Source organism: Pituophis catenifer, unplaced genomic scaffold (genome assembly GCF_029215685.1).
Source record: "Pituophis catenifer annectens isolate HBS135680 unplaced genomic scaffold, rPitCat1.0.hap2 SCAF_2, whole genome shotgun sequence".
Lineage (NCBI taxonomy): Eukaryota > Metazoa > Chordata > Lepidosauria > Squamata > Colubridae > Pituophis > Pituophis catenifer.
The window spans coordinates 97,245,775-97,272,052 of NW_027256882.1; the positions used below are offsets into that span (position 1 = coordinate 97,245,775).

General features: G+C 39.5%; 1 protein-coding gene across 3 annotated transcripts in view; it reads left to right on the forward strand.

Moving 5' to 3' along the window:
• CAMK2A (calcium/calmodulin dependent protein kinase II alpha) overlaps positions 1–26,278 on the forward strand; it is a 150,752-nt gene that overhangs the window by 18,982 nt on the left and 105,492 nt on the right. For all 3 annotated transcript variants that reach the window (XM_070937226.1, XM_070937225.1, XM_070937227.1), the window contains exon 2: positions 16,671–16,765. In XM_070937226.1, coding sequence (XP_070793327.1) covers positions 16,671–16,765 — 95 coding nt within the window. The remainder of the gene's footprint in view (positions 1–16,670; positions 16,766–26,278) is intronic.

Sequence of the window (26,278 nt, forward strand, 5' to 3'; positions counted from 1 at the left end):
TGGACTGTTTTATTTGTATCTGTGTTCATCGGGAAAGCTGTATAGAGAAATTATTGGAGGAGGAGAGGCAGGGACAAGTAGAAGAACATACAGTATTCGCCCTCAAACTGCAAGCATGTCTGAATGCCAATCGAGACACCTCACCCACTCAACCACCTACATGCAAATTAAAACATGAACACAGTGAATACCTGTCACAGAACACAGCTCTTCACACAATATGCTCTTGCATACACATCCTTCTGGTTACTTCCGGAACATGTACACACACACACACCACTTTGAAAGAGACAATTCTGATCCCTTTATATATAGGCTAGCTGTAACTTGTCATTCACCAGCTTTAAAATGCTGGTTTCATTAATCGTTTCATCCCATCTTGCTGAGAGTTGACATGATTCACACCAGGTATAAATGAGCTGAAGTTTTAAACAGAACTCTCCAATTTTAACACTAATTTGTTTTGAGGCTACATAGGAGGCATTCACCAAAAGAGGGGGAAAAACCCTACTCCCATGTGACTAAAAGCAATATTTAAAAGGCTCCTAAATTGGATAAAAAGTGCATAAATTCCAGTTAGAGTATGAGATAGGGCCTTCAAAAATGCTAAGGGATAGATTAGTCTGTCTGTCGTTTTTCCAAGTCAGTCTTAGCTGCTGGTGATTTCCTGGACAAATCCTTGTAGTTTTCTTGGCAAGATTTTCTTGCCTGCTTCCTAGGACTGAGAGAAACTGACTGACCCAAGGTGATCCAGCTAGCTTTGTTCATAAGGCAGGACTAGAACTCCCAATCTGATTTATATCCAGGTGTCTTAACTGCTACAACAAACTGGCTCTGTTGGCTTACAAAACACAATGATTTTTCCCCCTCTGTTACTAGAACACTGACAAATCTTCAATGTAGGCCTCTAGCATTTGTCCTGAATCTTATTTAAGCTACAGGGGAATCTCCAGAAACTCCCTGATCAAGATAGGCCTGACTGAAAGCTCTGCTATAGAAGGACTTGTGATATTACTTTTCTTGGCTCATCTGCTTCTTTTGGTCCTCCTTAAAAACAATGCTGTGCTTCAGCTGATGGGAAAGACTGGGTAGTGAAGATAGCTCTACTACAGTTCATGTTTCAGATAAATATGATTACCTCAATGAGTCTGCAGTGGTCAAGACCCAAAGTGAATCAGGAGAGGCCGTCTGCAAGCTCCTTTGTTATCAGTGAGGAAACTGGTTCACAGAAAGGAAGTAAAAACAGAAGTGAGGTAGATACTGCCCTTATACAACTTTGGGTTATATTTGTGATAGATAGGAAATAGTTTAGTGGTTGGAATTTTTTTTTTTCAACCCCATCCCCTTTCTTTGCAATCATTCATGCCAAAGACACTCTAAGAATTGCCTTTGAAAGAAGAATTACTTTCAATTTAGGCAGATGCCAAACAGTCTGACAAATAGCAATCAATCTGTTTAATGCCCATTAAAGTGATGGTTTTGCTACTGCACATGTATTCCCCATATGTACACAAAGACTCACAATTCTCAATGTCCTGATAGTTTCTAAATGATAGGAATATAGCCAGGAAGGGCATACGGATTGCCTCTTCTTACAGCCATTTGTTTAGTGACCCTTCGAAGTTACACAACAGCGCTGAAAAAAGTGAGTTATGACTATTTTTCTCTGTTGAAAAATTTTTCTCCGTTACAGCATCCTTAGGACCATGTGACCAAAATTCAGATGCTTGGCAACTGGCATGTATTTATGACTGTTGCAGTGTCTCAAGGTCATGTGACCAGCAAAATCAACGGGGAAGCCAGATTCATTTAATAACCATGTTACTAACTTAACAACTGCAGTGATTCACTTAGCAACTGTGGCAAGGAAGGTTGTAAAATGTAGCAAACTCACTTAACAACTGTCTCACTTAGCAACAGAAATTTTGGACTCAGTTATTTTGAACACAGCAAAGTGTCTAAAGTCATGTTAGTAAGGTTTTCAGCCCAGATTGTGTGGCAAGAATAGGGGAACTCTAGATTAGGAATTAACATTCCAGCTCCTAAACTCACATCCAACAGCAACAGAACTGCATCCAAGTCTAATTGGACATTCTTTGAGATGTTCAGGATACAAGACATAAAATTTCCTGTGGTATCTGCCTCATTTTAAAATAAAAATAAATTTTCATAAAGGCAACCTTCCATTGGTTCACAAAATCAGTACCTTCCAACTTACTGTCCCAAGTTCATGTAAATAAATTCATCTTCATTTCATTAGCTTCCTTCCGTTTCTTATAAAAGTGGATTAGTGGCTTCCAAAATGTAACTGAATTTTACAATTGAGAATCTCTAAGGATAACAGTATCATCAGAAGCAGACGGTCCAAGCTGTAAGTGCTGAATAAAGAGCCAATGTATATCCTTAAGTAAGCCAAATAATATAAAATTCTATCAAGGGATTAAAAGTAACTACATCAAGAACCTAGTTCAAAATTGTGAGAAGTTACTTAAAAAAAATATCAGCTTTTTAAAAAGTGGGATGTCCTACTTCTGGGCCCAGAAGGACTGAAAATCAGCTGGCTGGTGCACATATGTGCGCCGGAGCTGAGCTTGTGTGCCATCACGGGGCTAGGGAAAAAGTGGGAAAGAGTTGCTGATTCCAGATCTGAAGCCTTCTGCAGACTGAAGATGTACATTTCAAAATAAATATCTTGGTCTGAATAAAAGGGCCTGGTGGCTCAGCAGACTAAAAAGCATTGTGATTAACACCAGCTGTCTGCAATTACTGTAAGTTCGAATCTCACCAGGCTCAAGGTTGACTCAGCCTTCCATCCTTTCTAAGGTAGGTAAAATGAGGACCCAGTTTGTGGGGGCAATAAGCTAACTTTGTATAAATATACAAAAGTATGAAGGCTATTGCTTAACGCATTGTAAACCACCCTGAGTCTCTGGAGAAGGGCAGCATATAAATCAAATTTAAAAAAATAAAAATAAAAATAAGAGAGCAGCTTTGCTTCCATTGGAAGTACCAGTTCTCCATTCAAATAAAAAGCATTATTTTGAGAAGCACTTGTATCTCTGGAGGGAACACATCATCATTATAAGTGCTGCTGTGAAAGAACTATTATCTGTAGCATGGGGTGGAGAAAATACAGGACTTTAGAATTCTTTTCTTTCCAACTGAAAAGCCGCTACAAATGGGCTTCTTTCTTGAGCCTTTTTAAAATCTCTCTTGTCTCTTCCCCCTCTTATCCACAGATGTCTCAGTCCAATTTCCAGGTGCTTCCGCTAAACCGCATGTCTTTTGGAATCTGTGACTTTTCAAGTAAATCTCACCATTTCACTTTCACTCCCTTCATGGTTCTAATTTTTTTAGGCTGAAGAGTTGGTTGTTGCTATGAGCCTTGTTTACTTTGTACATTGTAAAGGCAGAGATAAACATTCTTTCAGAATTGTTTTAGATGATGCCATACCAAATTTCTGCAGTTTACATCTTTTGGAAATATCTATCCCAGGGGTGAAATTTCCTTCCCTTCCCTACTGGTTCAGAAGTGCGTCCGTGCATCACGTGCGCAGTTGAACCCTCTGTGCATGCACAAACTCTTTTGTGCATGTGCAGAGGGTAAAAAACAGGTTGATGATTGGGCGGGTGGGCGGAGCCTCGCACTGCCACCGCTACTGGTTCTCTGAACCACCCTTCACTGTCGCTAACGGTTCAGACGAACTGGTCCGAACCAGTAGAATTTTATCCCTGATCTACCCATTATATAATCTCTGATGTTTTCTGTATAAACACCCTCCCCTTCTTTCCGTGTAATAACCCCCATATGTTATAATTATTCAAAACCTATTAATTATCCAGGGGAACCATGTTCCTTGTTACATCCCCCTTAGAGTCCAGGGTTTTTTTTTGTCATCCAACAGTAAATTTTTCTGGGGTTTTTTTTGTGTGTGTGTGCAAACTTCTGAAGTTAAGGGGTATTGTTGTTACCATTTCCTTGCATATAAGAACCAAAACACATCCTTTTAAGAAAGAGCCTCGTCTTAATATAATTTGCATTGCCATGGCAACTAGTCTCCAGCCATTAAGGAGCCTCTTTACAAGTTTGCAAAACCTGTGGTGGATGGGCTATCTCTTTTCTACAAGAGCTGCATTGTTATACTTTTGCTTTGCTAAAAGTCTCTGCACATTGTTGTCTTTAAGATTATTGCACTGGAATGAAGTCTCTCTGGAAGACATGCTTCCTCCTGGGTTGGGGTAGCCCTAAAGCCATGTGGGGAAACCTAATTTGCATTGCTAACCATAGAGATGCAAGAGACATGTACAGGAGCAGCTGCTTATCAGCTGAAGCTAACGTGTCATGCCCCAATTACAGTGCACTTAATCTAAGCATGGTAGGCAGATATAAACAGCAGTCTTGAATAGGAGATGGAATCAAGAAAATGGATATTATGAACTCAATGTATTACAGTCAAGTGGGGATTGGAACCAGCAGCCCCATGGTCAAATCTAGCATGGCACCACAGGTGCAAAGCAGCTGTAAGAGAGCTATAGCTCCAAAGAAGTGTGTGCAGTTGAAGCTTGAAAGCACTAATGAACTCCTTTGGGCATTGAGTGAGTATCATCTTTGCTTCCACCCACCTGCCCTCCTACTCCAGCCAGGTACTGGTGCCTGCTAAAGAAAAATTGTCACAGAAAGATTCTCACTTCCTCCTCTCCGGCTGCTAGAAAAGCAGAGATGATTTAGACAAAAGCATGGAAGGGGAGGGGGGAATGGAAAGGGAGCAGTGGCTCCTCCACACAGAAGAAATGAAATATGCCTCTTCCGCCATTCAAATTAAACCTTTGGTCCTTTGAACATATGAAGTATTAATTATCTACATAATTCACTGGGAAAGAATAATGCCTAGCTTCCCACGGTGAAGAGCAGGCAAAAGAGGATCTCAGGCACGGATGTACTATTCTTGCTTTCTTCTGCCAATTTCAATGCATGCATGCTACTTGTTCATGTCCTGTTGGGTTCCTATTTGAAATAAGGTTCCTATTTAAATGACCTCACCCTTGCACCCCAGTAGGAAAATCTATTAGTCATCTATGGAGCAGGCTATAGGGAGAAAGGCAGAGGGAGCAGGCTTGTGCTGAAGACAGTAATAGTAACAGCAATAGCAATAGCACTTTGACCTATATACAACTTCGCAGTGCTTTACAGCACTCTCTGAATGGTTTACAATATCAGCATATTGCCCCCAACAATCTGCGTCCTGATTTTACCAACCTTGGAAGGATAGAAGGCTAAGTCAACCTTGAGCCAGTGAGGATTGAACTCCTGGTGGTGAGTTGAATTGAACTTGCTTTCAGTTTTTGGGCCCATTGAATAAGACTTTTTGTAAGCAAGCAGTGCTTCTACAACACCATGGAAATCTGCAACAAGCAGGCACTTTAAGGTTTCTGTCCTAACTAATACAGCTTCTCTCCTCTTTTATCATTTCCTAACTAAGTCATTAATTTATTTTCAGAATAAAAAACCCACTGTGGATGGCCACATTTTTGTTTTGTTTACTTCAACTTTTGTAGGGAGATGAGAGGTTCTCAAAGTTTTAAACCATCAATTTTGCAGTGCACTCGGATGATGTAAAGCTTGTTGTTGTTGTTAGTTGCGAAGTCGTGTCTGATCCATCGTGACCCCATGGACAACGTTCCTCCAGGCCTTCCTGTCCTCTACCATCCTCTGGAGTCCATTTAAGCTCACGCCTACTGCTTCAGTGACTCCATCCAGCCACCTCATTCTCTGTCGTCCCATTCTTCTTTTGCCCTCAATCATTCCCAGCATTAGGCTCTTCTCCAGTGAGTCCTTCCTTCTCATTAGGTAGCCAAAATATTTGAGTTTCATCTTCAGGATCTGGCCTTCTAAAGATCAGTCAGGCTTGATCTCCTCTAGGTAAAGGTAAAGTAAATGTAAAGGTAGCCAAAATATATTTTGGATGTCACCAGCAGCCTCAATTGCTTCCCCAGTTTAGGTGAAGCAGAAAGAATACCTTGGGTTCTTAGCAGTGGTGGGATTCAAGTAATTTAATCAGTTCACCCAGGGTCAGGTTGGCTGTTGTGGGAGGTATGGTTGGCTGTCGTGGCCCATCCCTGTCCTCCAGCTCCACCGCACATACGGGACAAGCCTCCAACGATGGCCAATCTGACCCTGGGTGAACTGGTTTTTAAATTACCCCCCCCCCCAATCAAAATGGATCTTGGGTGCTGCACTGCAATGGAAAAATGGGAAACGGAGCAGCTGGCATGAGGGAAGGAGGAGGAGAAGGGAGAAGAAAGAGGGAAAGCAGCCTCCTTCCCTCGTGCCGGCCACTCCGTTTCCATTTCTCCATTGCAGCGCAGTGCCCAAGATCCACTTTGATAGCGGGGGATGGGGTGGGGTAATTTAACAACTAGCTTGCCCGAACCAGTGTGAACAAGCTGAATCCCATCACTGGTTCTGAGGGTATTTTTAGAACAGGTCTATCCAATTAACAGGTTCCCTGGTTCTATACAATATTTGATGTAATAGTTAAGGTACCAGGCTAGAAACCAGGAGGTTGTGAATTCCACCTTAGGCATAACGCCAACTGGATGATCTTAGGCTGGTCACTCACTCTCAGCTCTAGTAAAGAAGCACTGGTTAACTACTTCCAAAATCTTGCCAAGAAAACTGCAGAGATTCATCATTGACTCAAAGGCATAATAAATAAAATAAATAAATCCCATCTGTCCCAATTACAGATGAAAGATCAAGGTGCATATTATAAGGAAGAAAGGGCATATTAAAAATGTTAGTGATCAGCATATCTTAACCAAGAAGATTATATTTAAAAAAAAGCAAGAAAAGGAGGAACCTATGTCTTAAGATGCACCCACAAGTAAATCTGCCTTATTTGCTTTAACGTAAAATTATTTTCAGACAAATTGTCTCTGGCCTTTTAGAGGAATATAAACAAGTAGGAAAAGGCAAACAACAACAATAACAACAAAATCCTAGGAAAATTGAAACAGTCGCATTTATAGCATTTGTGGAAATTATACTGCTGGAAGTCAACCAGAGGCCCATAGCTGTGTCAGATCTGTTGTCTGGGCAGTGAATCATCAATATAGTCAGCCACAAAGGGCATAGTGTCCATTATATTGAGTACCCTTAGAGGCCACTAAATAGAGAAGACCAAGTTTAAAAAAAGCACCTGGTTTTATTTCCATTGAATTAATTAAAGCAATATAATTGCATTCCATATAATTAACCATCCCTTTCTTAACATTCACAAAGAACAACTGAGATATGCTGGAAGCTGTATCAAGCACTTGAATGACTTGCAGCATTCCTGTGGTGTTCTTATCCTCACTTACTGGTAGCAATAATGCTGTATGTTTTCCCATATAGAAAATGAACAGCTTAAAGGACCTAAACACAATAAAAATTTATTGCACAATTTTTCAATCTGACATAACTTTATGTTTTCGAAGGGTGTGTGTGTGTGTGTGTGTGTGTGTTGTGTTGTGTTGTGTTGTGTTTGTGTGTGTAGAATATTACAGCAGCGGTTCATTTTCTGTATTTATTTTATTTTATTTATATCCCACCTTTGTTATTTTTATAAACAACTCAAGCCGGTGAACATATCTAATATTCCTTCCTCCTCCTATTTTCCCCATAACACCAACCCTGTAAAGTGAGATGGACTGAGAGACAGTGACTGGCTCATGATCGTCCAGATGGCTTTCATGGCTAGGAGGGACTAGAACTCACCAGGCTCCTGGTTTCTAGTCTGTTGCCTTCACCACTAAACCATATTATATTATTATCATATATTATATGAATATTATAATAATACCGTATATTATTATATGAATATTATATACAAATAATTTGGTAGGTTCCAGTCAGGATGTCAGATCTGCCATTACACTGCTTCAACCCTGCTTCACGTTGATGGCAGCCTGCCATAAAGTGTGGGGAGGGAGGATAGAAGGATATAGGGAGGGGGGGAATGACAGGAACCAGAGGTGCCAACCAGAAACATTGGTTTGAATGATCCAAGGACACAGGCATGGGAACAGAATGCGAGCGACAAACTTTAGATCTGTTAACAAAACAATTAATTTGAACCTCATTGGACACAAACAGGAAGACCAGGGAGGAGAGCCTGGGTGAAGGGAAAAATACTAGGTTTACACAGGAATTCTTAGATCTTGGCTTACGCTGTAACTACTTGGCTTTGGTAAAAGCATACCTTTTACTGGAGTCGAGGGTCTTTCTTTCCTAAATGCCCAAGGCCTCAACAGGATCACCATAGTGACTTCCTCCCTCCCCCTTATCACTAACCCCTGATAAGTAGTTTAGTGATAACATCCTTGCCTAACTTCCTCTGTAAATTATGTAATAACTTCTCAGTGACTGCTCTCAGTTTTCCCAGAATTCCTAAATGACACATCCCTAAACCTGATTCAGCTGAATAGGCTCAGTTGAGCATTGTCCCTGTTCTGGAGTTGATCCGAGCACTCAGGTCAGCCTGAGGAAGGAAATCATGGGCTTTCTGACTGAAAGTAGCAGGCTATATAGATAAGGACTGAAAGGTCACTTGGCAATTCAACTCAACTTTCCTATCAAGAGTCAGTACACTTGTAGCACCTTACACTGACTGAGAGCTTCTGACGAAAGACATGTTTCCTAGTAAGCAAGGAATGAAGTGTAAGAAAGGAGAAAAAAGATAATACATTGGAATCCCCAGTGAAGATTTGTTTTTTTGTTGTTGTTTTTTTACTGTATTAGTCAGGTCTGGCAGGTTTTGGCTTGATGCCCCTTTCAAGGAACTATGAAAGGCAAACCTAAAAACATGAAAATATGTAGTAAATATTAACACATTTGCAATGCAGCAAAAAAGATGAAAATGCTCACTTGCTTTTCAAGTACAGTGACTTAAAAAACATCTGCATTATTACATAACTGCCATCAGAAACATTCTAAAAACATTCAAACACATTTTAAAATTGTTTGTTTGATCTCTCTAAATCTAAGAAAAGCACATGATGTCAAAAAGGGTGAATAATACATATTCACCCTATCAAAAATAAAAGCCAAAACCACTTTTGTTATAAAACCACTTTTGTTATTCATTGGCATTCTTTCAAGCAAGTATAGTGTTATTGGTTATATAAGCTACAATCAAATTCACTTATCTTCCATAAAACTAGACTTTTGATCTCAAAAATATGGTATGCTTATGTCAATTTCTTTCTTTCTTTCTTTCTTTTTTTTTGAAAAATAACCTACTTATCACGGATTAGTGATAACATCCTTGCTCACCAGTCTGTGGACTCATAGTGAAAAAAGTACTCTTGTATATATTGATATATCCCTGAGCTACCTAAACCCCCTCCTAAATATCTTGGCAACTGTGCTTTCCATTTAAATGATATAGTTAAAACACAAAAAGCTATATTAAGAACAGACATAGCCCTTATCTTTCTTTAAAAAATGGTTGTGGCCAGTAGTGAAATTCAATTTTTTTTACTACTGGTTCTGTGGGCGTGGCTTGGTGGGCATGGTGTGGCTTGGTGGGTGTGGCAGGGGAAGGATACTGCAAAATCTCCATTCCCACCCCACTCTGGGACCACCAGAGGCAGTATTTGCCTGTTCTCTGAACTACTCAAAATTTCCGCTACCGGTTCTCCAGAACCTGCTGAATTTCACCCCTGGTTGTGATTTACTTCATTGAAATCTGAAGGTAAAATTGATAGAAAAAGAGTAGATGTTATAAAATGAGACATTAATAAGTTATATGTATTTCCAGCTAGTACTGACACATTCTTAAATGAAAGATTTATTTGTCTCAATGAACAACAGGAATAAAAATATTTTTGGTGAAAGGTCAAGTAATGAATGTGGGGAGGGAGTTGGAGGGGGCTCAGGGTGAGAAAAATGGGAAAGCAGAAGAGCCGGGAATGGGAAGAGAGAATGAGAGAGATGAAAACAAAACAAAAAAGCTGTTTTAAAAAGCAGTTATTAAATCAAGGAAAGGTACTAGATGTCTCCATTCAGTCCTGCAGGGAGCAAGGCTGCTTAGTGTCAGGATCCATTTAATCTTTCTTCTTAATAAGGAGATTACACAATTGTTCTTATTTTGTTCCACGGGCCAAAAGTGTAAATCTGACATCGGTTTTTATTTTCTGTATAAAGTGGTTGACTTAAGGGAATTAATAAGAAGCCCACAGAATATGAGCGGATTTTATTCATTCCTAAATTATGTAAGTTTGTCCCACAAGCTTGTGACACAGATCTGTAAACATATCCTTAGGCAACTGCTGTATTTGTTTGTTCATGCAATTGTTTAATGGCTACCCAATTCATCAATTATGACTTTGGGCAATGAACGTAGGTTTTAAAAGACAAAAAATAATGTAAGCAATGAACATAAAAAATACAGAACCACAAAAATGAAGTATAAAACAGCTCAAAATGAGGTGTGTACAGCAACCCAAACCATTCACCAGTTGGGCTCACCCAATGTCCTGTCTTAGGCCTGGGCAGAGGGGAGGGTGGGGAACAGGTTTGTCAAACTTTATAGAAGAACATCAAGGTTGGGACCAACTGAATATCAGGACTATGCTATTCTCAAGGGCAGGCTTCATGAATGAAAAGGCATGTGTCTTAAATCCCACTGCATAACATTGTTTTACAGATGAAATCCAAAGTGTTCCCTATAGGTTGGATGTCATGGGATGAGCAGACACAACTGAAGATAAATTGTCCTGCAAATAGCTATGCAGAGGTATGCAAAGAGCCATACCTCTTCCTAATCCTGGAATGGGTGCAACTATTATATAAGATGAGTTGTGTAGTAGTCCTCCTGCCACCTGTTCTTCAAGCAGTTCTATCTGGAGGAATGTAACCCCATGTAGATGGAGAAACTTCAGATGCCAGGAACCCCATTGCAAGGGTCTATAATGAACTATGAAAAGAGAATTGAGAGACTGGAGGAATGCAGTCTAGGCTGCAGCCTAGACAATGATCTCATAAGAGAAATCTGAGTCAAAGCAGGAATAGAGATGGAAACCATCTCAATCCTGATTCTCTGGAATGTAAAGATGGGAGAAGGAGAAGGACTTTTAAAATTCTATAACTATAAAGAAAGTATTATTTATTAATAAATGTATACAGTAGCCCAAGTCACATACAGTGACTCCTGACCACTCTGAATGGGGTTCCCTAGCCCAGTGACAAAACCATGTCTTCAAGGCATTGAGGAAGAGCAACAAAGTGAAGAGCCATCTTATCTCTGGGGAATTATATTCCAAAGGGGAAAGCCACCATATAAAAGGCCTTTTTCCTAGGTCCCATCAGATGGACTTCCTTGATAGTTGGGACCTGCAACGTGCCCTGCCTTCTTAGTCCAAATGGGCTAGGTAGATGTAATTTCTTGGTCTGGATTACCTTGAAGAGCTGACAACCCTAAAACAATCCTAAAACCCACACCTGGGTTGAGCCAAAGCCTACTATATTCATCCCCATCCAGATACTGGGAATGAAAGTTGATGGCACACTTCAGTGGTCCTTGATAGAGATGTATATCACCAGTATATAATAACACTTAATCTTGTATTTATGGATAATCTCATCCAACAGCATTATGTTGGTATTAAATGGGAAAGGAGACCACAAAGCTCCAAGGAACCCTGTAAAATAGAGATTTAGTGCTAGTTCAGCCCTTCCTACCAACACCATCTAGTTTCAAAGGAAGGAGATCCAACCACAAAATCACGCCCCCAACTCCTAACCCCTAAAGCTGATCCAGAACGGTAACATAATCAATAGTATTAAAGACCACTGAAATGTCCAGAACCTATACCCCAGTCCCACCAAATGTCATATGTACATGCAATCAAGGTAATTTCCTTGCTACTTCCCAGCCTCATACCCACTGAAAAGGACCCACATAATATTTCTCCCAATGTCCTTGTGAGGTATAAACTGATCTTCTCAACAAACTGCCTTAAAAAGGGAATATTAGAGAAAGAACAAAGTATTGTCCAGAGTGGTGGGGCCCAGAGATGGCCTCCTGCGTAGGGTAATGTATCATTGACTCTGATATAGAGCTGGTATCCATCAGGTGTCTGGAGCAGACCAATTGTATTTTCCCAGATCAGGCTTTTCTGGAATACAACAAAGGGAAGAAGTGAGCTCAATAATGCTAGAGCACTAGGGTTAGGGTTAGGAACTGTAAGGGACTGTAAGCAACTTGGATGGGGCTCTGTGTTTTGACAAATGTTTTCATTCACACTGTTCAGCCAAAATGGATGCATTGCCAAACCAGCTTTAGGCTTAGTCCTCATTTTGCCTGTAATGCAGTGGGCAGTTCAGGGCTGCAATTTGAGAACTCCTGACTATGTACAGATTACAAAGTGATGACTAAAAGCGTATAGCATAATTTATTTACCTCTTACTCAATCCTAATTCCAGCCTTGTTCATTTATCATTTAGGAGTGTATGGTACTGCAAAGTTAGAGACCCTTAATCCCAAAGTGTTCTCTCCCCAAACTGAAACTATTGCTGTTTTCAGTGAAACACATCTGAAATCATTTGACATATTATCCAGTGGAGGAATACTCAGCAGAAAGAATGATATGATCATGAAGCTGGAGTCATAAGTTTCCAATCCAGTGGATGGATGAAAAAATCAGAAAGGAAGAGGCCAAGCTTTGTATTAGAAAGCTCTGAGGAACAGATCAAACAAGTCAAAGTGATGCCTCTGGTTGTGTGATTGAAGCCTTATTCATTTTTTATATAGAACATGTATGCAACACACATAGAAGAGGGGTGAGGCTTTGTAGAGGCATGGCTACCATCTTAACATTTTTATTCTCCCCTACAGACAACTATCTTACATTTACAGAACCCTTAGGATTCTGGGAACCAATTTACTTATGGTGAGGATAGATAAGTCGGATTAAAGGAGAACTGGAAGAATGTTGGACATTACATGACCTTGGTGAAATTTAGTTTTTGTGTTTCTTTCAATAGAACATTTCCACAGAAAACTCAAAGTTTAATATGTCTTTGCAGCTTGACAGGCTTCTAGCTACATTCAAGAAATAAATGGAAACCAAACAGTTCTTTGAAGAAACTCATAAAATGGCAACAGAATTTATTATCCAGAAACAATAGTGTAATTTTATTTTTATCTTAGTGTGGGTAGATAGAGTCACCATATTTTATAACCTTTTCTGAGAAAGCTGAAGTAGTGTGGATTTTTCAAAATCCAGATTGGCAGCATTCTTTCTTTCATTAAAATGCGTTACATGTGGTACATATTGCCATTTGTGCTGGGAGACATTTGATAAGACAGAAGGTATTGAATGCTTTCCACCAGTGGAAAAAGTCACCATTGAGGGTGGGGTGGGGAAAAGACAATGTAAAATACTCTGAATGTGCCAAATGTTTGATGGCAGGAAACAAACTATTGCTTTCTATAATAGGAAGACTCTTTTCCTTGGGTTTTTCACATTATATTTTCTCCTTCAAATGTTATTTGAGTGCAAATACATCCCTGGTTGGATCAAATACATGTTGGCCATATCAGGTAGGAAAGACATCCATAACATCTGTACTTAGGAAGTCTTTTTTCCTTACTTTGGTCTCAAGACATTGCCACAATGTATGAAGAATTCAGACAGAAATAATCTCTCTTCATGCATTTGGGAAAGCTATTTTTTTTTCTACCATATTTCAATGTTATGGTGTAAAAATTTCTTGGAGAAAGAGCAAGATATGATCCATATATAAATAGCAATTTCCTGTCAATTTCCTGTCTCAAGTTTCCCCACCTGTGAATAGCATCTGGTTTGTGGAAAAAATCATTATATTTATGAAGTTTTTTCATGGTGCTTATTAAGGATCTCCTGGTTGTTTCTTGACAATCCATTAAAATTGAATCTCAAATGGGAAATTCCTAGGTATGTTTAGATGATGGCAGCTGGAGCTTCAGCCATGCTGCTTTTAGCACTGTTACAGAATTGCATCTCCAAATTTCCTGAAATATTTAATTCCTGTATGGAAGAAATCACTAATTTTTTCAGAGAGCTTCAAAATTTTTTCTTCTGGTGGTACTTTTCAGCTAGCTTTATTATAGGGTCACAAATGACCCAGAAGGAATGAGAAGATGAGCAGAGCAGACTATTAAGGACAAGGGTAGAGAAGAAAGACAGAGATAGAGATGACAGAGATGAGATAGAGATAGATAATGTGCATGCTTGCATGTTTTTTTTTAAAAAATTGATTTATATGCCGCCCTTCTCCGGAGACTCAGGGCAGCTTACAGTGCGTTAAGCAATAGCCTTCATACTTTTGCATATTTTATACAAAGTCAGCTTATTGCCCCCACAATCTGGGTCCTAATTTTACCTACCTTAGAAAGGATGGAAGGCTGAGTCAACCTTGAGCCTGGTGAGATTTGAACTTGCAGTAATTGCAGGCAGCTGATGTTAATAACAGTGCTTTAGTCTGCCGCGCCACCAGGTTAATGGATGGGTCAATGGAAGTGTATAGAATGAAGGCAAGTGTATAGGAGCAGAAAGATATTATGTTCAAGGATGACCCTAAAACTGATATAAACTGGCATTTTACTTTTCTATGGGTAATCAAATAGTTAGCTTATCATTTTTTCAGTAACAACATTGTCTTGTCTTCAGTGGTACAAGCAAACAATGTTTTTCTGATCTCCTTCCTATGCAAGGTAGAATCAAATATTAGACAAAATTTGATAATTATCTATTGCAATTTGTGGTTCTTCAAATTTTGCACTTGGAGGGCTTTAAAGTGAAATTAGATTATTGATAGTTACTGTTCATGAGTTATATATTAATTCCAGAATTAGATCCAGAACATTCTAACTTCTTTAGTAAACAATAAAAGGTGAATTACAAGATCCAGCACTACACACATTGTATAGTCTTGGATCTTGTAATTCACTTACAACAATAACAGCATAAAAATAAATCAAATACCTAAAGCCAAATAATAATGCAACAATAAAGTAAAAAAAACAAACATGTATCAAATATCAAAACATTAAATATTAGACAGAATAATGTTTGCAAGTAGCCCTCCACTTATACCTATGAATGAGTCCAGAATTTCACTTGTAAATTTTTGTCAAGTCGAGGCATCACATGACTGAAATCAAAGTTGCAACCATTATTTACAATAGTTGTTAAATAAACACTGCAGTTGTTAAGCAAATCCATTTTCCCAATGGGTGTTTTGTTAAAAACTGGAGCAAACACTAGAAACTGGCACAAAAGTCTCAAATTGTGGTCACATGATTGCAAACATTCCTGAAGTGAGCTGGTTGCTCTATGCCCAAAATGTGATCACAAGATTGTGAGTGTTTGTGTGGCTGTCACAATTCTGAAAATGGGCCATAAGTAACTCTGGAGAGATTTGTCATAATTTCAAACAGAGTGCTGGAATGTGCAGCTGGAGAATGATAAGGAGGAATGTTGCCTGTACATACTGCTTCCTAGGGAGGAGGCAGCTATTTCCAGATATTGGCCCAAAACAAGAGAATGTGTGATCCTGAACTCGATGGGGGAGGGAGGAAAAGGATCAGGGTAACCACACCCTTGAATTTGCCAGCGCATATCTATTATGTCAGAAAGTTATGGCTTTAGTCTGGCAAGATTCTGTCTATTAGGTGTAAAGTAATAAAGAACTGGACTTGATTGGCTCTCACTCTGTCTTTGGGCATAGGTCTTACAATGATCATTAAGTGACTGGTCATAAATTGAGGACTACCTGTAGTGCCAGAGAGTCAGTTTGATGTAGTGATTAAGATACCAGGCTACAAACTAGGAGACATAACTTCTAGTCCCACTTTAGGCATGTAAGCAGATGCAGGAGTTTGGGCCAGTTCTCTATCTCAGCCTTAGGAAATGAAAAATCACTTCCAAAAAACCTTGCCAAGGAAACTGCAGGGACTTGTCCAAACAGTGGCATTATTTCTTGAAGATCCCACTATTAAAATGGAAATACAGATTATCATGTTTGGTTTTTGATAGGGTTGTCGACTCCCATAAAGGGCAGGTTCATGCAGTTGAGCTCCTCCTGGACTTATGGCTTCTGATCAAGGAGCAGGTAGAAGCCAAGACAAGGAGAGCTTTTGCCTCATTTTGACTGGCTCATCAGTTGTGCCCATACCTGAAACAGGATGCTCTGAGGACGGCCACACATGCTCTTGTCATCTCCAAAACAAGTTACTGTAATTCATTCTACATGGGGCTTTCCTGTAGACTTTTTGGCCAGTCTCAATACTACCACATTATACTACTGCAGCAGGAGTTGAAATAGTTCCCAGTGTTTTGAGTACAATTTAAGGTGTTGGCTGCTACCAGGAAAGCCCTATAACGGGTTGTCTTCTGGGCAGCATTTCTGCTTTTTGAGGCTGAAAGAACTGACTGGTTCAAGTCATCCAGCTGGCTTTGTGACTAAGGCAGGACAAGAACACCAAAATTCCTGGTTTCTGACATGTTAACCATTACACGAAACTGGCTCTTGGGAAGCAGGAGGGGGCTGTTATAAAAGGAACAGCTCTAGGTGGCAAATATGCTAGGTATACCACTGTTTGACCAAACTTCTCACATATATTTTGTTTTCATTCCTGCAGAGGTGCTTTCTCCATTGTCAGAAGATGTGTGAAAGTGCTGTCAGGACAAGAATATGCTGCCAAGATAATAAACACCAAAAAACTTTCTGCTCGCGGTAAGTGCTGTCTGCCCCTAATACTGTTGCCTTTATTTCATTTCCAGGCCACATCAGTATTTAATAGTATTTTCTTCTATTTATTGAATCTGTGTAAGAAGAGCTTCAAGAGGTATTAGCCTACGCCAGGGGTCCCCAACTCCAGGGTAGCAGCCCACTGCTGGGTTGTGGCCTGTTCAGAACTGGGCCGCGCAAGCAGCTGACCAGTGCATGCATGCATGCCCTATTCACACAAGCAGTGGGCCAACACACACATGTGCACCAGCTTGCATGGGCCTCTCCCATCCTACGGGCTGCCAAACTGCAAAAATTGGAAACCATTGGTCTATGCCACTTATTAGCATGGAAGAAAATCAGGTCCCTGGCATCGGCTGGGTACAGAGGCGAAAACTGCAGGATAGGGATTAATAATGGGACAGAAAATATGATGCTAGTATTATTTTTCTGCAGGGTGCACCCTTTTAAACAAAGTATAGTTTTATTCCCAGATTTCCCAAGCACATAACTTCTTGGTATGACTTTTCCAAAATATATGTTTCTTTTATCATTTGGAAAAAAAATACTGGTCTTTGTGCCATAGTAGAATCAATACCAGGAAACTGTTTTTCATTGTTGAAGAGCAGCATGTGTTGAAAGCTACATTGCATAGAAAAGGGGTGGGATGAGGATCAAAACTAAATTTGCATTAATTTCATTCAGGTTGTCACTTGTTTGGTTTAAATGCAGAAAATTTGAATGTTACCCAGTCATTCATTTAATGTTTTTCTTGAACGCACAATTATTTATTCATTTAAGTTATTTGTTAGGTTTTTATCAAAGGTAGTACCAATAGCAATAGGTGCTTTGGGTGCAATGCTAAAACATCTGGAGCACCACTCGAACACCAGAGGCATTGACAAAAATCATCATCAATCAATTGCAAAAAGAAGCTTTACTTGGAACAGCTTACATCCTGCCACAATATCTTTAACACCATTAAACAATTACATTTGCCTATCCCAGGTCTTTGGGAAGGATTCAAGAGGTGGACAATAAATGCCAGATTCAATACAATCTGACCAGCTACAATACTAACATCCTACAATAGGTAGATGTTATAGATACTGACCTTTAACTGAAGACAAGTAATGTATTTATTCTCCTTAGCTTCAATATTTAACTTTGTCTGTCACATTAAGTTTTTCAATTCGATAGGAGTTTTTGGTGCTGCATTGAAGACATGGGGAGGAAAATCTTCTGCCTTAGGTTCATGCAGAATAACTGTGATCTGACATTGTCTTTTCTCAATTTTTTATGGCATAAGAAACAGAAATATTTTATTCTGCGGGGGAATTAAAAAGCAGCCAACTATTTAATTCTTGCTACTCCAAAGGAACTTTTTATTTGATTGTGACTCAGTTCAATATCCAATTTGCTAAATCATCCAAACTTTTGAAATTATTTGTTCTAATGAGAATAGCCTTTGGAACCATCACCTTTCTGCCTTCTTGTATGTGAAAACATGCTCTTTTTTTGGTTTCTCCCGTACCTTTTAAAGAAGGTAAAATGAAGGGTGTTTTCACACATCACCGCTGAATCTCTACTGCAATATTCTTGATAATGTGGCAGAAAAACAAGAGAACATTTGTAGTGTGAATAAGCATTCTGGCAATGTAAGTTTTACATTTGCATTAGAAAGCTAGCTTTAAAGAGCTACTTTAAGTCTCAAGAATGAAAACATCCATAGACTTCTCTCCCCTCCCCCCAGCATTATAGAAATATGCACTGGCTGAAGATCTTTCCTCACTTGCCTCTAACCATAGCACTAATTTGTCCTTGCAATGAGTTTTTCTGCAGTAATGCCTTGATACTGCTTTTGTCTTGTCTCTAATCTACGAATAATATAAATGGAATCTCCCATAACTTCACTTGGAGTTAAAGTAGCGTTTCCTCCCTTACTTTGCCCCGCAAGACTCAAGTGTTCTCAAGCTGCTCAGTTTTGATACTCCTTGTCTTGGGAAAAAGTCAGCTGGCTGGCAGTGAATGGGAACGAAATAACTGAGGTAGGAAAGAGATTGGCAAGGGGAGAGGGAAAATGACATACTATGATAGTTTTGTGATGACCTACCCTTGGATTTTATTTTGATTCAGCAGTGGGGAATCAGTCAACTGTCAGAGTTCATTACCAGACATGGCAATAAATCTTAATACTCCAGATACTTAAGTCCATATTAAGAAAGTGGCTTACAGCAGAGACACATAGTGATTAGATAAGTGATTTAGGGCGGACCAAAAAGAAGAAACATATGGAGATTTGCCTACTGCAGAATGCAGAAACAGAGACTTTTTTTTTTAAAAAAAAAGTTTTTTTATTAATAATGCAAAATTAAAAAAACATTGGACATAGATATGACATCACTGGTTCCAAACATCTTCCGTCACTTTACAATAATATTAGTACTCATATCAACATATAGTTCTTAAGCTTTGTTCACTATTTATGCATAATATGATATGATATTAATACTTTTCCCCTTATTTCTGTATATTTATTTATCTCTTAATCATATTATAGATAAACATACATTTATCTATAATAACGTCTATTATTTTTGCTCTAACACTATACATTTGTCTTGGCTACCCTTTTGTTATCTATCCGATCATAAAATTTTCCCCAGATTTTGTAGTACTTAGTTTCACTTTTATCCTTGAGTTTCAAAGTGAGTCTGTCCATTTCTGCAGAAACGGAGACTTTTGTTTGTCTTTTCTAGGCTTTTTTCTCCCACCTTTTGTATCAAGGAATTTTTGATCAGGGTTAAAACATTTGCTCAGTGTTTACAAAATAATTCATAATGGTTGTGTCTGGCCTGAGAAACATTGCTTCAATCCTCACGCCTCCTGATGGGAAGTTTGACTTCCAGTGCAAAAAGGCTCATTTTGAATCTCTGCTATCTCCAGTTAAACACCTCTATGCCAAGCAACCATTAATTTTCTGACTGGGGTTGGTAGGAGCTGTAGTCCAGTGGTGAAATCCAATTTTTTTTTACTACCGGTTCTGTGGGCATGACTTGGTGGGCATGGTGTGGCTTGGTGGGCATGGCAGGAGAAGGATACTGCAAAATCCCCATTCCCTCCCCATTCCTGGGGGAAGGATATTGCAAAATCCCCATTCCCTCCTCGCTCCTGGGGGAAGGATATTGCAAAATCTCCATTCCCACCCCACTGTGGGGCCAGCCAGAGGTGGTATTTGCCGGTTCTCCTAATACTCAAAATTTCCGCTACCGGTTCTCAGAACTGCTCAAAATTTCTACTACCGGTTCTCCAGAACCTGTCAGAACCTGCTGGATTTCACCCCTGCTGTAGTCCAATACATCTGTGAGATGCTATAAGACAGAGGTGTCCAAACTTGGCAACTTGGCATGTTGGCTGGGGAATTCTGGGAGTTGAAGTCCACAAGTCTTAAAGTTGCCAAGTTTGGAGACCTGACTTAAGGAAAGGCAATCTAGAGAGTCACTGCCAGTCAGGTTTTTTAGGTAGACAAATCATTGAGATCCTTCGAAGAAAGCTTCAAAGGCTTTGATCTCCTCTTTTCCATTTTGCAAACTGAGAGGTTTGATCTATTAGGGCAGGCAGCCCTCCTGACTCCATTTTCATTGGCAGAGGGTTGCAGGAAGCCATCACAGCCAAAATGGGCTTGGGAGCCCATTTTTGCTGGCAGAGTGCTCGGGCCGCCACTGGTGGCGCATGATGTCAAGATGGCCATGCCCACCCTGGCCACACCCACCCCATCCCCCTGAGGTCAAACACAACCCTTATGTGGAATGAAATCAAGTTTGACACCCCTGTATTAGGGTTTTTATATTTTCTTAAAGAAAGGATAATGGTCAGTAAAAGAAGATTACTCCCCTAATCATCCAAAAGGCTTTCTTTCCCTTCAAGATGGTTTACCATTGGCTCCGGAAAACAAAGCATCTATATTTACTAATCTTATTTTTAAATGTCGCAAAACAGATTAATTTAAGACAGCGATAGAAGCCTCTAAAGGGAAAGGGATGCATCAGCAGTGAAGCGGATTCCGTTTGTCTGGAGACGAATAAGCAGAGAGAGAGAGACACAATTCTTAGTCAAGTAGCGCCTCAGGCTTCGGCTATGTCACAGAGGACTGCCTAGAAAGCACAGCTGCCATCCAGGTGAGAGGAAGCCCAAGAGACAGGGCCAGATTGTGCACAATGAACAGCAAAAGGCAGCTGAAAATGTACACAGACCAGCGAGAAAAACGGAGGGTAAAAAGGTCACATCTAAAAGAGCTGCTTCTCTCCCCCTCTCCTTCCCTCACCCCCACCAATGAAAGATCTGTGATATGAACAACTGCAATAATCTTTTCTTTGCACATGAACTCAGCCAAATTTCAGACAGATGAATGAAACTGTGCAAGAGTGAAAGGAAATTCTTTAAGATATTAGAAAGGTGATTTTTTTTTAAAAAAATATGGCCTTTTCCTTCTTCATTGTAGACAATTTCTTGATTTTTTTAAAAGCAGACCCTAAACCAGTGGTTCTCAACCTGTGGGTCGCGACCCCTTTGGGGGGGTCGAACAACCCTTTCACAAGCGTCACCTAAGACCATCGGAAAACACATATTTTCAATGGCTTTAGGAACAATTTTATGGTTGGGCGTCACCACAACATGAGGAACTGTATTAAAGGGTCGCGGCATTAGGAAGGTTGAGAACCACTGCCCTAAACTGTACTTTGATGCTAGGAAAGAATTGATACAGGGGGATTGATTTGGGGGTGAGAAGAGGGAGCAGCGCTTCCCTTACTATCAAGCATGTGGTTGAGTGACTAAAGGCTAAAATGCATCTGCAAATTATTCAGGAGACTGTTGAACTGGGAAAAAAAATGTGTCTAATTAGAGGACTGAGAAATTAAAATTTATTAGTAAAGAACTCAGGAGGCAGAGATAGCAGGTCATGTCTGGACTCAGAGAAGATCACTTATATCAAGGTAAGTTTAATTTAAATAATCTATTTCCTACCTTTATTGTTTTTAAAAATAACTTAAGGCAGCAAATATATCCAATACATCTTTCTCCTCCTATTTTCCACACAACAACAACACTGTGAGGTGGGTAGGGCTGAGAGAGAATGACTGGCCCAAAGTCACCCAGCTGGCTTTTATGGCTAAGGCAGAATTCTTGCTTTCTAAGCCTGGTGCCTTAACCACTAAACCAAACTGGCTCTCTTATTAACATAGTGACAAATAATGAACTGGCCAGATGACAGAAAAACGACATATGAAAAATCTGAGACTTGATAGGCATAGATACTCCGTGAGCTAGGGTCTGATAAACAATGAAGGCAGGATAGAAATACTTTTGAGCCCACTCTAGATTCTGCCTGCTATGGGGGAACTACTCAGGTTATAAACTCCTTCCCCATGCAGCAGTAAACCCAGACCAGAGCAGGGATCTCCAACCTTAGCAACTTTAAGACTTGTGGACTTCAACTTCCAGAGTTCAACCCCTGGACCAGAGGACTCCTCTAAGCTTTCATCCATCTAGCCAAATGCTCTCCACTGCATGTCTACCATTGGATCTTTTATTGTGAGTGTTCAGGTCTGTGGTTGCTTTCTTCACAAAAAGACTTGTTGGCCGAGGGAGGGGCTGGCTCACACTAGCAGGAGCTGCCGATTTAAGATGGAGTGGCATATACTGAGTGAGCCATCTTTTTTGCGGGGGCGGGGAGACACTCAGTTGGACATGGATAAAGCCATCAATAATTTTGCATTAATCCTTCTTACCCCATAATAACCCAAAATAGGTGGTGAAGGCTGATCTGGTTTAGACGTTTTCAGGGATGCTTGCTTTAATTTGGATTCCAGCATCAAGGAGGAGATCAGACTTAAAGGTCTAGTCTATCACTCTATTTTTTTCATCTAGAAGCATTATGTGGTTTTGTCAACATCATAGATTGGTTTAATGCTAAATAAATAATTTAAATAATAACCTGTTAAAGTGTACTCCATTAAGCGTAAGACATGGATAATTAAAATGATAAATTATTAATATGTACACACAGATACCAACAAAAAAAAATCTGAAGGGAGAATACAGAACTTGGTTCAGGATAATATCTAAACAAAAAAATGAGGCCTGAAATTACAAGAGGGTAGGTGGAAAGATGGTGCTACCTAAGGAAACTATTGTAATATGTGTTATATCCTAATGCAAGATCCACAATGGCTTTAAATGTAACAATTTCAGGAGGAGGAGCAGAGCACAAATGAATGGACTAAAGTGGAAAATGGGAAATGGGGGAGGGGAAAGGACCATGAAGTAAGATCAATAAATAAATCATGGCAAATGAAGCTGTCAGAAAAGAACAAAAATTACAATCTGCCACCAGGAATGTAAACCTATTTAAAGGGTTCTTGAGAAGGTCCAGATTCCAAAATTGATTTGGGGCATTTTGAAAAGAATTGCATTTTGGTTGAAAGAACCTCAGAGCTTTGCAGTTCAATTCAGAAATCCATCAACTCATCTTTATATGAACCTCATTTTAAACAGTAATAGAGTTGGAAAGGACCTTGGAGGTCATCTAGTCCAACCCCCTGCTCAGGAGGAGACCTGTACAAGGGATTGAACCGCCGAACTGCTGACCTTTCTGATTGACAAGCTCAGTGTCTTAGTCACTGAGCCACCTAGCCAGGCTAGTTTCACTAATCTGGATTGTGGTGTCCTTAGTGCTCTCTGAGCTTGGTTGTTTTCTTGCAGAAGTTTCATTACTAGACTAGTTAATGTCATGCTAGCACCGATGATGTTACCTAGTTGGGTAATGAAACATTTACAAGAAAACAACCAAGCTCAGAGATCATCAAAGACCCCACAGTTTAACCCTGAGCCACAAATATTCTCTTCTATTGGCACCAATCTATTGGACATCTTGCAGATTGAAATGTGCTTAGTTCTAAAATATATAACCCCTAGTTCTATCCTATTATAGGACACCTACTGTCTGTTATTTAGTAAAATAGCAAAGTTCATGCTGAAACATCATTATCTTCTCTTCATAACTGCAATTACCACTTGTTTATGTCGGAAAACGTTACCAGGTACAGAACATTCTTTTATCTGCAGGCATTTTATTTGTCCTAACAATAGGAGTCAAGGTAATAAGCTATCTCTTGCAAGTTTGCTACTGTTAATGGTGATTGTGCGACTTCTTTCTTGCAATCACTGCAGAAGTAGGCTACCAAGTCTGAACAGGCAACACTGCATTAATATTGTTAATAATTGCTGGATGGATGCTAAAATCTCTCATCTTTCTTCTGCTGAACCTTATTTTATATCAATGAAGAAAAAGGAACATGGAAATTTGAATACATTCTTCCTTTGTTCTGCCTCTCCTCTTAAATTTGCATTTACTACTCTTTCTAGCTCTCTACAGGGGGAAATGAGTAGGTGTGACAAAGTGATAATTACTGAAGGAACATTATCAGTCTGTATTATGAAGCAAGCTTACAGTGTTCTTTTTTTAAAAAAATCTAAAAATCTCATCCCCCCCCCTATAACAAGAAAACTAAGACAATTCTGCTTCCTTAATTTTTTCTACAACACAAATTTCTTATAATTCTTTGCAGTTTTTCCAGCATCACAATATGCCACCGTTAAATCAGATACTATATAAATGTTCTGTCTCATCAATGTGGGGGCACATCCATGCGTTCCCTGGAAACTATACATTACTTCCTAACATCTTTAAACCCAGCTGTTCCGTTCTTTCTCAAATTGTGCACCCATCACACATGCAAATACACACTCTTACATTTAGGCAGTCCAAACAAAATTATGTAATTCATTGATTTGATTCTTGATTCAGTTGCTGCTTTTGGGATTGGCAGAAATAAATAAATAACCGAACACCCACTGTTAAGAGGGATAGAGAATCTTTAAAAAAAAAGAAAACATGAAACAGCCATATAAATCCACTGGTTGGGGAGCAATTCCTCCTGATCTGGGAGCTACAGTCACATTTTATGTTTTTAAATTTATTTCCAGCACATCCTTTAAGATCTGACAGGAACAATATTCTGTGGTGGAATCTGGAGCTGAGTTGAGAGGAAGAGTGAAAAGGCTGACTGGTCTTGAATGACTGGTGAGGAGGAAGTGGCTGAAAGGTGATCCTCACTAAAGCTTCTTCACAGTGTTTATCTAGTATTTTCTGTAGTGAATTGCATCAGTCTGGCAAGAATGCCTGTCAACAGGCAAGTAATAATAAACACACCACACTGATCAGCTGCCTTATGTCCCTTCAGGTTCCTTGTGCCTGACATATCCTCATGGAAAAGCTGAAGTCCCATTTTGCTACATGCGGGCAGATAAGGCCCTTATTTTGATTGTTCATGCACTAGAAAACAAGAAGTCCACCTTACTATTAACAAGAGTCCCTAAGTTAGCATTTCAGTGCCAAAGCCTGCAAGCTTAGCTCTATATAAATCTCTTCATCAAGAGTATTGACTGGAAGCCGGGTCTTAGTAAATTGTAAGCTTTTGTTGCTGTTGATTGAGCGCATCAAGCAGATTGTGAGATGCGACCCAGTGAGATTTAGACAGCCTTCATTTTCGCTTTCTAAAAAGAGAAGCTTTTATCTATTGAATGTGATTTTCCACTTGCTCTTTATATAAGCTACTGTAGAAGAAAGCTGACACATGCTCAAGTTTTTTTTAAAAAAAGCAATATTTCCTCTTCTGTTAGAAAATTTTTAACCAGTGGATCTCAATTCGAGGCAAGGAGATCAAAACCTTTCTTTTGGCATAAAACTTGTAATTGCTTTTACATTGAACTTCATAATTAAGCCCAAGATTTGCATTAATGTCTTCACAAATTCAAACAATCATCAAAATATTGAATGATTGGTCCTTTCTTTCACAAAAGAATTCTGTCCCCTCTAACACTTTGCAAGACCTGTTCTTTTCTTTCTGTTCCCACTACTGGGATGCTAACAGCAATTAAAATATTCCTGTGCCTTTCACGGGGCCAATTTATGTGGCACCATAAGCCTTTCTCTACTTGCATCTACTGATGATACAAACAAGCTTACCAAAATGAATGACAGTGTTTAGCGGTATCCAAACCATAGATCATGTAGCAATTTGCAGCATTTTTAATAAAACTATGGAATCATGGAGTTGTAAAGGAGAATTGAGGTCACCACGTCCATTTGCCTGCTCAGTGCAGGAATCTAAATTAAGTCATCCCAGACAGATGGGTGTCTAGTCTCTGTTTGACCACATCCATTGAGGGGAAACCCACCATTCTCCAGAGAAATCGGTTCCATGTTTTAAAGCTGCTCTTACTTGTCAGAAAATTCAACATTCAGTTGAATTCACATTTGACTTTCCTTAACTGGAATCCATTTTTTATGTCTTGTGCTCTGAATCACTGGAAAACAGGTCTTGAACTGTTTCTGTGTGATAGTCATAGGTGACACATTGAAACAAAAATGAACCCCCAATATATCATTCTCATCAC